At 38.1% G+C, this 12,508-nt stretch overlaps 1 protein-coding gene and 1 long non-coding RNA gene across 2 annotated transcripts; one reads left to right on the top strand and one right to left on the bottom strand.

Annotated features, from left to right (window-relative positions):
• Positions 1-1,460: 1,460 nt before the first annotated feature.
• Positions 1,461-5,417, bottom strand: LOC132043846 (glucan endo-1,3-beta-glucosidase 8-like). Its single transcript, XM_059434310.1, has 2 exons — positions 4,810-5,417; positions 1,461-2,665 (listed from the first exon to the last, which is right to left on the bottom strand). The coding sequence occupies exons 1-2, from the start codon at positions 5,121-5,123 to the stop codon at positions 1,567-1,569; spliced, it is 1,413 nt and encodes a 470-aa protein (XP_059290293.1). The 5' UTR covers positions 5,124-5,417; the 3' UTR covers positions 1,461-1,566.
• Positions 3,212-3,487, top strand: LOC132043847 (uncharacterized). Its single transcript, XR_009411942.1, has 2 exons — positions 3,212-3,347; positions 3,416-3,487. It is a non-coding gene; the product is annotated as an uncharacterized LOC132043847 (long non-coding RNA).
• Positions 5,418-12,508: the final 7,091 nt, after the last annotated feature.

Raw genomic sequence — 12,508 nt, forward strand, 5'->3', positions numbered from 1 at the left:
AAAAGTCTCATGCTCCACCCAGAAGTTAAGAAATCTGAAAGGCTTTTTTACTAGTCTACTATCTTGTTTTAAACTTATCAACAAGGGTGAATGATCTGATCCTTGCTTGATAAGGTGCTCTACCTCAAGATTTGGAAAGGTATTCTGAAGTGCTTGATTCCCTAAGCATCTGTCTAGCCTTTTGAAAATGCATGCCTCATCTGACCTTCCATTCCACCAAGTGTAAATGCTCCCTGTAAAACCAAGATCAACTAGCTGACATGAATCAATACAATGCCTGAAGTCCTCTGTCTCTGTAAATTGAACTGGGAGTCCACCATATTTTTCTGCAGCCTCAGTAATCACATTAAAATCCCCCCTACCAGCCAAGGGAGATTTACATGTGAAGCAATGTCATACAAATCATCCCATAGTGTCCTCCTTGTATCCCTGTTAGTGCTTGCATAAATTACAGTCATAACAACTTCTTGCCCCCCCATCTAAGTGGGTGAGTTTAAAAGACAATAGCTGATCGGTGTCCTTTAAAACCTCCACTTGTATTCCTGCTTTCACAAAAATCCATATCTTTCCATTTATATTGTATGCAGCAGTCTCCATATTAAGCCATAGCCTATACATTTCAATATGCCTAACATGCTGAAAAGGTTCCATTAAAGCGATAACATTGAATTGTTTTTGCCTATGTAACAACACTACTCTTTCAAAGGCCTGTTGAGTGTTAACAGACCTAATATTCCAAATGAGAGAACAATTCATTGAGAGGTTGACATGGCAAGTGCTTTCCTTGTTTGTACACCTCCCACTGTCTTAGGAGGTACACTTTTATCTCTTTGTTTGTATTGCCTGCTTTCCTTCCTATTCCTTGCAGTATGTTTTGGGGAGATGCCTGCTGTATACTTGCCATCAATTAAGTTTGTTAATGACTTATTCTTTCCAATATTAAGAGATGTAGTTTCAAAAATTAGAATAATACGGTTATGTTAAATGAATTAAAAAAAAATACGAGCAATTACATGGAACCACAAGAAGTAAAGATTGGGAATGAGAAGAAAGGAAATGAAAAATAGATAATATAAAAAGAAAAATAATTTAAAAAGTAAAAATAAAAAAGAAATTAAAATAATAGAAATAAAAAATAAATTAAAATAATAGAAATAAAAAATAAATTAAAAATCAAAAGAAATTAAAATAAACTAAAACGTAACCCTGTAAATACATGGTATAATTACACCCAATTCTCAAATCTCCCACCCTCACCTTGAGAATTGGAGAGTGTAATTTTGCCAAACAAACGGTAAATCGCGTAATTACACTCAATTCCAGTGGCTTTCCAAACAGGCCCTAAATGTCTCTACAGTAGAAATCTCCCAAAGAAGTACACAGTAAAAACAACTACAAGACGATGTTCATCAAATCACCAAGTGGAAACCAATAATTGAAACAAAAACCTCATCTGAACATTTTTTACGTAATAAAGATCATTTTATTAAAGCATCGACTAGATGGAAGTAGCCAGAAATCTCGAATATAACCACTCTTGCAAATAAATAATTTACAGAAAGAAATCTATAGTAAAGCAAATGTGAAGGCAGTTAGAAATGTGATAATCCCAGGCAGCAATTTCGGAGAGAAAGAGGCAGCAATCTGGATGGTAAAGTTACAGTTTGCTTGAGATATATTCTGATCCGTCAGCATTCCGAGACCTTGAAAACCACAACTGAAATCTCCTTGGTTCTGAACCTGGTAATACATATTAAATGCATATGATGCATTACCGTTGGCGTCCAAACCGTTGCAAGAAGAACCATATCCTAATGCTGTGCAATCTGAGAATGTGCATGCATAGTTGATGTTATCTGCAAGTTTGCTCAAGTCCTTGGCATTCGGATTAAGCATGCACCATTTCTTGGATAAATATTCTACATTTTGTGCACCCACAAGAAACTTATCTTGTCCCTGACCCGTAAGGTCCATGGCAAACTTTGGCTGTCCATCATAGCGGAAGATTCCCCAGTGGCGCTCAAAGTTACCTGGAGCAGTACTTTTACCATCCTCATCGATAAGCCCAAACAAGTAAACTTCAATATATCCAGGGCGAAGAGGGGTTCCTGTGTTGGCCGCAAGCCTGGTTAACAGTCCTTTATAGAACCGATAAGCAAGATTGACATTGGCATTTTTGTCACCATCTGTGGGCCATCCAACTTCCCCAACCAGAATGGTCATATTGCCAACACCTGCTGCTTTCAAGGCTGAAACCAGGGTATCAAAGTTGGCATCAAAAACATTGGCGTATGTGACTCCACCATCAACAATGGGGTTACTGGCTCCATCAAAGAAGGCAAAATCAACGGGGAAATGCTCATTGGCGTAAAGACTTAGAAAGGGGTAAATGTTTACTGTGAAAGGTGCATTGTTCTGGCTCATGAATTGAACAATCTGGGTCATTAGATCATTGATGTCTTTCCGGAATCTCCCGGCTGACGGTACGGGGTTGCTGTCTGGAGAGAAATAAACATCAGCATTTAGAGGTACAGTTGCTTTAATGGAGTTCCCAAGTCCTGCTTCATTTAGAGCATTTTGGATGTTCTGAAGTGCTGGGAAGGTCGTATTGAGAAAGGAGTTGTTGTAGGATGTCAAGAAAGGCTCATTACCAACTGCAACATATCTGCAGAAGAAAATTATCCAGTAATCAGCTAGATAAAAGTTTGAAATGCTTTTACACACTTTTCTTTGAACAGTAAGTAGCAATGAGAAGGCTAGGGAGTAAGTTGGTGCACAAATTCGTCTACGAACTGCAACCTACAATATCTTCAATTTCAAGGACCATTTATAGCATCACATAGTTTCGGATTTCACTACTTCGAATGACAAATCTAAAGATCCAGTACAGATGAAAAAAGATTCTCATACAAGGAAAAGAAATTAAGTACAGTTTGAAGAGTTCCTTAAAAACAATAAAAAATTTATACCTTCTCCATAATCAAGTGCATAGTTTGGCGTTTAAAGTCAAGTAATTGTTTGATCATAGTATGATATATAGCATTTCAAAGCCATAAAACTTCAAGCAATAGGATTTCTTAGATGTAACTCACTATTTTCCTTCACTTCGTAAAGGATTATGCTAACCATCACTTGTTTTTTCTTTTTTATGTTCTCTTTTTTTCTCTTGATAACCGAGAAACTCCCGAGGGTCAATGGAGGCACACGGCTCAAAACTTTGGATAATGGACCCACCCTCCACCCTTTTCCACTTAGATATCAGGCTTTTATCTATGGCAGGGCTTGAACGCAGAAGATAACCAAAACTTCAACCAAGCACTAGCTTAATTTCAAAAGTCAAACTCGATGTTTCAGTTCAAAAGGAAATAAATTGACTCGACGTTTCAGTTCGAAAGAAAGTGAATACACAAAGTAGCCAGAAAGTGACAAAAAGAAGCTATACAGAAGAGAATAATCACATTACTGCACTTCAATAACCCCGCTGCACTATTCTTTTGAAATAAAACATTCTCTGCTTAATATTTGTACAGTCTTGCACTAGACCATGTCCAGTAGACCACATGAAGAATGGTTGTTTGCAGCCAAAAGGAGAAAAAAAAAAGAACTGAAAATGAATACTAACAGAAACATATACTAGCAATGGTTCAGGCTCTTAACCTTTTCATATACTAGCAATGGTTCTCCCATTAGGATAACTACATCCGAACGGGCAAAAGCAGAATACAGTTTTTTTTGAAGAACAATATGGATAAAAGAATATGCTCTCAAAAGGACTTAAACTGTGAAAGAAATATTGCCTGGTTAATGTGGGGGTAGGGGGAGTCTATGCAACCTTTCTATGAGCTATGAGCAACCAAAGGAACAACTCTATGGCGATGCCGTCATACGAAAACATAGCATTGAAGGGGGGGGGGGAAAGATTCTTTTTCTTTTTCCCTTTTACCGCCTAAGTTTATCTGCAAAGCCATTTCTTCTTAAGCTCCTCTAATACATATTCCAAAGAAAGCCTTTGAAGCATAGCATATCCCGCATATAATTTGCTTTAAAAGCACAAGAGAAGCTGCTATGCTCAATGCGGTGCAGATCATCAGTATAAACCATAAAACACATCAAGTTTAAAAACAAGATTACACTAATCAAAAAGGGCATACACAAAGATTCCCCTCCATCCCAATTTATGTGACACACTTTCCATTTTAGTCTGTCTATAAAAGAATGTTATCTTTCTATAATTAAAAACAATTTAACTTTAAAATTCTCCTTTTACCCTTAGTAAAATGATTTATAAGCCACACAAATGTCTAAGGTTTGTTTCAGATCACAAATACCAAAAGTCTTCCTTTCTTTGTCAAACTTTGTGCCTAGTGATGAAATAATGCCACCTAAATTGTGACCGAGGGAGTTACAAGCAGAACAAGATGACTCCTTCTTTTTCAATTTGTTTGTCTTACTTTCTTTTTTAGTCCGTTTAAAAAAAATGTTTCATTTCCTTTTTGGGAAACTCTTTAATTTCAACTTTCGACATGGCATGTTTAAGACGACAACATTAAAGTTTATTTTGGTACATTTTACATATCTTTAATTTAACACTACCACACGAATCAAAAGCCTTCTTCACTTTATTAAACTCCGCGTCAAGTAAAAACCAAACAAACAACTTGAGACGGAGGGAGTAAAACAAAAGGGCAAACATAAAGTTTCCAGCTTAACAACAAGATAACTCATAACTAATTGCAAACCACAATGATTGGAATAATTGCAGTTAAGTAAACAAAAAGCAAACCACAAAAAAGAGAAGTGTAATCTTACTTGATATTGACACCTCCTTTGAAGTTGTAACGTGTGACATTGCGTCTAACCCAAGTTTTAGCTCGATCATAATCATTCATAGCAGAAAGCTGATCATTAGGAATAGCAACCATAACTTCAATATCACTACCAGCAAGTGCACTCATAGTAGACTGATCTGCATCAAACAACTTCACTTTCTGAATACCATTGTCTTTCAACATCTGTACCACTGTTTTTGGTGGCAATTTGTGTGTTGCCATTGTTCCCCAGTTCACTCCTAACCCTTCAACACAGCTTAAAAATAATAACACAAACATCCCAAATTTAAACATTTTGGGAACACAGGATCTTGGGGATTCTACTGATTTATTCTCCTTTTTTTTGGCACAACTGTAATTTGAACAAAGAATTAGAGAACCCCAGAAAAGAAAAGGGATAAAAGAAATGATTTTTATCAAGGAAATTGAGATTTTTTGATAGATAAAAAGGGTATAAAAATCAAGAAAGTAGAGGACGTGCGTGGAAACCAAAACCTCCTCAAATATAGCCTGAAAAACCACCAACAAAGAAATAGGCTAAACGTGGGGATGATAGTTGATAAAAGAAAATCCTCTTGTTTTTTGAAGTTATAGGAATTACTATAATGTAGGGTTTATGGTTGATGAAGGTTTGCCAAAACCAAAAGACAAATACTACTAAGAGAGAAGAATTGTTGATAAATCTACAAAACTGTTTTTAAATAAAAGAAATTAGGCAGATTTCCGTGTCTGTGTTGGTGTATAAATATAAATTATTTGAAAAGAAATGGCCAACGCGTAAAAGATTGAGGAGCCAGTACTTTTTATGTATGTTTTTCTTCTTGATTTGTTTTTTATAACAGTAGTTTTCTATCCTTCTTAAATACCAAGGGGTGGTTTGCACCAACAAGGGTTAGGCTTATAGTGGTTGGTACTGCTCATCTTTAACCAAGAGATCTCGAGTTCGAGTCCTGTTAGGTACGGAGTCATCATTGTTAGGAAGTCCTTTGCCCCACAATGTGGGACTACCCGGTACGAATCCGGATTTAATCGGACCCCAATGCAGATATCGGACACCGGATGGGAAACAAACAAACAAAAAAAGGGTGGTTTGGGGTTGGATTGTTACACCTCGGAAATTTCCCCTAGCGTACGAGTAAATAGACTTACGAAGGGCATGACGTATACGAGGTTTGGACAAGTAAGAAATAGTATTTGATGGTCCTAATTAAGATTTCCAAAGACATTCGAGTAAAGGAAAGAAAGTTGTTAAGAGAAGCGAGTCATACGTTGGGTATCGAATAAGAATTTCGAGCATTGAGTTAGTGATGTCCTAATGACACCTTGAGGAAGAGTTATGACGTCCCTTAGAATGGTATTGAAGTGATGAACAAGTGTTAAGAAGGTTTCATAAGGATCGGAGATCAAACGAGTCGACGAAACGATTTCCGGAAAACTGGACAGACCTACGGCCAGACATACTGGCCGTATAAAAAAGTGGACTGTATGTCCAACCGTAGATTCAGTCCAGTAGAGTATACTTCACTGGACCAGATCTACGGCCAGACATACGGACCGTATGTTGGTCCATATAAACTGGTCGGGACTGAACTCATTTTATATAAGGGACCCTTCCTTCATTTTATTTTCATTTCATTCTTCACCTCTCCCATTCAAGAAACCTCTAGAGTGTTCCATACACCTCAAACACAAGAAAACAAGAGAAATCAAAGATTAACAACAAGAAATCAAGTGAATCAAGTGAAGGAAATCTCATAAAAGTCATTCAAATCAGGAAATCTCATAAAAGTCATTCAAATCAAGAAGTATCATCTAAGGTGAGTTTCATAACCTTTTCATGTTATTTGAAGTATTTATAAGCTGAAACACATGGATTGTGAAAGAGTATAGGGAATGGGTCACAAATATGAGGATAGTGTCATTATTGAATAGTAGTTGAGTTGAATCATGGAAATGGTTATGTTGATGATATAAATACGTTATAAATGATATTTAGAACATGAAAGAAGTATTGGATATGAAAGAATGCGATGATTGACTTTTGTCATGATTATGGAAGATTGTAGTGAAATCATGAATTGTGGCCAACATAATTAGATGATGCCTATCGTTTACGCTATTATGAATGTTGGGAGTTGATATGGAATATGGAGGAAAGTAGTATAAACAAAGGAAATGCTGCCCAAATTTCTCTAGCTTTAGTAAGTACGTTTTCATGATTGTTTAGCTAATGACGACACGAATTCCATTGAAGGTATAAACAAGTGCATTAAAGGAGAATGAGCAAGCGATAGAATAGTTAAACGACAAAGGTATGTGAGGCTAATCCCTTCCTTTCTAAGGCATGAGTCTTATGACATGAAATTCCTCTTTCTTACAAATGTTCCATCTTCAATAAGACTATGAATCCTCGTTTATGAATAGCCACACGAGATAAGAAAAATGTTATGAAAATGATAGCGATAATGATAAGCATAAAGGCTAGAGATGCTATGGCTTACGATATGATGTTCCAATTAAGCTTATGAGGCTATCCATAGCCCATCGATGTTGATCATCGTATACACTCACCTTATGCTTGTTCCTTCAAGGTGAGGCAGGTTACTTATGAATGTTCCATAATGAAGTCGGGGGCCCATGACCTTATGTCACCCCGATAGAGTATGATCATTTATGAGTCTCTATGCATGTACTATGATGAGTTATGATAAGTATATTATGATAAGCATATTATGACAAGTTATGATAAGCATCTTATGATAAGCATGATGATGATGTGATTCCACCGCGCCTAATTGGCCGGGCATGTCACCGTTAAGGCGGACTGCTACGATTCCACCGTGCCTAGATGGCCGGGCATGTCACCGCTAAGGCGGGCTGCTATGATTTCATCGAGCCTAGAGGGCCGGGCATGACACCACTAGTGGGCGGCATATGATGGTTACCCGGACGCGGGTTACCGGCACGATAATGTATGATTGATACGACGATGTATGTATGGTATGATGATGTATATGTGATACGATAAAGTATGCGTTATGATAGTGCACATGATATGCGTATGTATGACGAATGTATATGACATGTAATGATGCTTAAAAGAGGACGCAGGTTGTATCTCCATCTCATGACTTATGATATTCTTATTATGCTTATTTCATTCCTGCCTTATATACTCAGTACAATGTTCGTACTGAAGTCCATTTTCTTTGGACGCTGTGTTCATGCCCACAGGTAGACAAGGAGACGGTGCATATCCATAGGAGCTAGTAGCTGACTTGTGAGCACTCCATTTTTCGGAGGTGCCATTGATTATTCTTTTGGTACATACATGTATATATTCATGATTGGGCACGACGGGGTCCTGTTCCGTCCCTATGTCTAGTAGAGGCTCGTAGATACGCATGTGTGGGTAGTATGGTCCCATGGTCTCCATGTATATGTATGTGCATGTATATATATTATTTTGATAGCCGAAGGGCTTATGTTTATAAAAGCTAAAATATTTCTGATAATGACAGTTTCACACGATTATGAGTATATAGTATGAATGAGAGCAGGTGAGTAGCAGAATGAGTGGTGTTCGGTGGTTAGCCCCGGATACCCGTCGCGGCCCATAGTTCGGGTCGTGACATGGATTAAGAAAGTTGAATTAAAAAACGAAAAAAAGGACATATTTTTTTTAAGATAGAAGCGATACATTTATAGTTAGTGTTGATTAGTATTAGAAAGCCTCAAAATTCTGAACTTTACACAAACACTGTTGTGGTATTTGGACATTTCGCGATCATCACATAATTTGAATTGGATTTGAAGTTTTGGTTATGGCTATCAAATGAAGAAGAAGACGGTGGCTAGGGTTTTAACATTGTAAAGGTTACAAGTGAAAATGAAGAATGAATACAAGAGGGGTATTATTCACAACTTGGGCCTCTGAATATTTCTTCATTATTGGGCCAAGTACTGGGCTGAATGAATCTGTCAACTATCAGATGGAAATAGAAGATAAAGGCCCAAAGCCTATGCAAAAACGTCACAGCTGTACATATACATTGTAATGATTTTATTCTTTGTAATTATTGCTTGTTTGTTAGAGCTTTAGCAAATAGAAAATAGACAAGTGTCATTTCTGTTATGGAGAAGATGCTCCCATACTTGTATAAATATAGGACATGTACAGATTTAAATTCATCAATCAAAGCAAGAAAGATTTGTTTACATTGTTCTTCTTTTAATTTCCACATGGTATCAGGGCAGGCTTAAAACAGCAGCTCGATCAGGCTTTTTTTCTTGTTTTTACATCTTACATCTCTATTTACTTGCTTTACATTTTTTGCTATGTCTAATTTACCAGAAAATACAAATGAAATCACTGAAGTAACAATAAAAAAGCACCATAGTTGGTGATGCTGTTGATTCTGCTAGAATTGCTACAAAAAATGTAGTAGATTCTAGTCATCCTTTCTACATCCATCCCTCGGATTATCCAGGGATGAGTCTTGTTTCCACTGTGTTTGATGGAAGAGGATATGGTGGCTGGGGAAGAGCAGTCATCATAGCCCTTTCAGCCAAGAACAAGTTGGGATTCACTGAAGGATCCTTTGGCTGTTCCCACATCTGATTCAACACTTCTAAAAGCTTGGATAAGATGTAATGGCATGGTTTTGTCATGGCTCCTTAATTCACTCTCTAAGGAGATTGTTGAAAGTGTCTTGTACTCAGTCAGTGCCAAAAGCCTCTGGAAAAACCTGGAAGACAGATTTGGTCAGACATCTAGTGCTAGACTGTTTCAATTACAAAAGGAACTCAGTGCTGTTGTTCAAGGAAATACTAGAATTTCAATTTACTTCACTAAATTGAAGAGTTTGTGGGATGAACTAGATGCCCTTAACACTTTTTCCAGTTGCACTTGTGAGTGTATTTGTGGTGCAAAGAAGAAAAGTGTCAAGGCTCATAAAGAAAAAAGACTACTTCAGTTCCTAATAGGATTAAATGACACATTCATAGGGGTTAGAAGCAATATTCTCCAAGGTGGCAGTGTCTCTTGGGTACCATTATTTTCCTCCAAACTTGCATTGGTTGACAAAAAAGTCGGCTCCCCTTTCTTGAGCTCCTTGATAAGCAGCATAGCTGAAAGTTGTGCTTGGACTTGTCCATGCGGCATAGTCACTATAGGTACCATGCAAGCTCTTTCTCGCTCCAAGATCAAGAGACGTTGGAGGTAGAGGTCGATCATCGCGTAGCAATGTCTAAAGAACTCTTGCCCAAGAACAATGTAAAAGATATCCATAGTAGTAGCGGTAAAGTTTGTCGTTTTTCCAATCGCCTAATTTGACACCAACACCATTGGCTACACCACGAGCATTTTCTGGCTTAACATTCAAGGTCTTGATATGAGCGTTAATTGGTGTGAGCTTCAACTCTAGTCTCTTCACTGTAGCCTCAGTCACAAAATTGTGAGTCACTCCAGTGTCCACCAATGCACGAACGGGGTTGTTGTTGATGGTGAGGTCCGCGTAATGGTTTCTATTCTCATTAGTTTGGCTATCTTGCTTCGTGACAGCGCCACATAGTCTGATCGTCCCCAACTGTGCGATTCCCGAACTATGAGCTTGCGTTTGCTCGTTCCTTTCACGCACCATAGCGCTGAGGCTCTTTAGGTCTGTGCAGCCCTCCACATAGGTAGCATCCCTTCTTCTCGATTTGTGTCTTCTTTTCGGCATAGCCTTGATGACCACTGACTTCTTGCCGTTGAAATTGTTGGCTTTTTAAGTCTTAGAGTATTGTTGTTGCGACTCCTTGTTCTCGCCACGGTCTCCCCCACCTTTGGCATGGGTACCCCCCTGACTCATTGCCTTGGTCTTTGTCGTGCTTGTCATACCTGAAGTCTATCAAAGACTCAGCCTCCACTATGGCTTAGTCTATGTCTGCGACTTGACGGTGTTGCAACTCCTGCTTAGCCCAATTTTACAACCCGTCTATAAAGTGAAAAAATAAGTCATCATTAGTGAGGCTAGGAATTTGAAGCGTAAGGGTGGTGAACTCCTTGACATAGTCTCGTATGCTTCCTATTTGCTTTAACTCTCTAAGTTTGCGTCTTGCCTCGTACAAGACATTACTTGAGAAGAACTATCGCTTGAACTCGTGCTTGAACTGATCCCACGTGCTAATTGTGCATAGATCTCTCTCAGCATTGGCGACCTTTCTTCTCCACCATGGCAGTCTCTGATAGGTACAACACATCAGTGTTGATCTTGGCCTCATCGTCTCTCACTTTTCCATGCTTAAAATAGTTCTCCAAGTGCCAAAGAAAGTTCTCCACTTCTTGCGCATCACGAACCCCTTTGAACACTGGTGGCTTGGTAGCCCCGATCTTAGTCTCCCTCGTTACAACATTGTTGGCTGCCTCGATCAAGTCAGTGTCGACCTGCTCTTCGAGTGCCACTATCCTTGCCTTCATGGCATCGATAGTACTCAACGCCTCCATGAGTCTTCACTCTAAGGAAGTGATGGTTTGCTTTACCTCAATCTCGACCTGCATGCGCCCTTCCAAGTCATTTCGGATGCTTTCAATCTCTTTAATAGTGTGCCCCTCAAGAACGCTAAGGGTGCCCTCCACCTTCCCAAGACGTTGGCCAAAGATGTCGATGGCGTCCATCCCTACACTAACTTTCATAACCCACTCTTTATCGAGCAAGATGTCCTTGGACAGGACCTCCACGTCATCCTCGCTCACCTTGGTGGTAGATGGTTCTTGGGATGTAAGCCCTTCATTTGGCACAACCTCTGGCGGCACCTCTTGGCTCTTTTTGACAGCATTCCTCTTTTTGTTATGGCCCTTCTTGCCAGCGGCATCCTGAGTGATGTTGGTTTAGGTATTAGCAGCGTTGATTTCTCCGTCGTTTGTCATTCCCTTAGTCGTAACCTTCACTCTGATACCACATTGTCACGTCTTTAGTCTTTAACTAAGCGCACGTAACCTCAGTGATTTACAAAAAATAATTAAACATTGACTTACTATTTAAAGATAATTGAACATCAAATTAGTGATTTACAATTACCTAATTTAGCATACTTGTTTGAAGTACTATCTAATCTAAATTCTAAAACTCATATTATAATGGTATAGATGTTGATGTCATTCTTAAATTTGGTTAATTAAATGATTGGTTAATTAAACGATCTTTAGTTTTGTATGAAAAAACATATTTCTATAAAATGTATTTATCTCCATTAATTTTGTGTCAGGTATTTATATCATGTTTGTTGTGAACTTAAATTATTTTCAATAAAAGAAATTTTTAAAAATATACAACCCAACATAAATATTAGCCACGTAGTCATATTATCAGTTTACACAATGAAATTCCAAAAGAGAAAAAATGTTTGGGCGGTGACGCATGAGGAAACAAGAAATTTGAGTATGCGGCAAGAGATAAAAGACTAAGAAAAAGTGTTCCATGCTGAAAAGTAACAACACTTTTGTGAATAGTTGTGATTTGTTGGGAAATGAGTACATATAGGGACTAACGGCTATATTTTTGGGGAGAAAAAGACATAACACAAATGGACAATGTAATAAAGAAGTGATTAGAAGTTTGAAATTTGAATTATAATATTTAATAATATGCTTCTTGGTTGCCAAGAATATGATTCCTTAATTTGAAATCAGGTTTTCG

Source organism: Lycium ferocissimum, unplaced genomic scaffold (genome assembly GCF_029784015.1).
Source record: "Lycium ferocissimum isolate CSIRO_LF1 unplaced genomic scaffold, AGI_CSIRO_Lferr_CH_V1 ctg2923, whole genome shotgun sequence".
NCBI classification, from domain to species: domain Eukaryota; kingdom Viridiplantae; phylum Streptophyta; class Magnoliopsida; order Solanales; family Solanaceae; genus Lycium; species Lycium ferocissimum.

Coding starts and splice junctions, on each gene's coding strand:
- LOC132043846 (XM_059434310.1), bottom strand. CDS start 5,123: ATGTTTAAATTTGGGATGTTTGTGTTATTATTTTTAAGCTGTGTTGAA. Junction 2,666..4,809: donor AAAGGAGGTGTCAATATCAA/GTAAGATTACAC, acceptor TTTCTTCTGCAG/ATATGTTGCAGTTGGTAATG.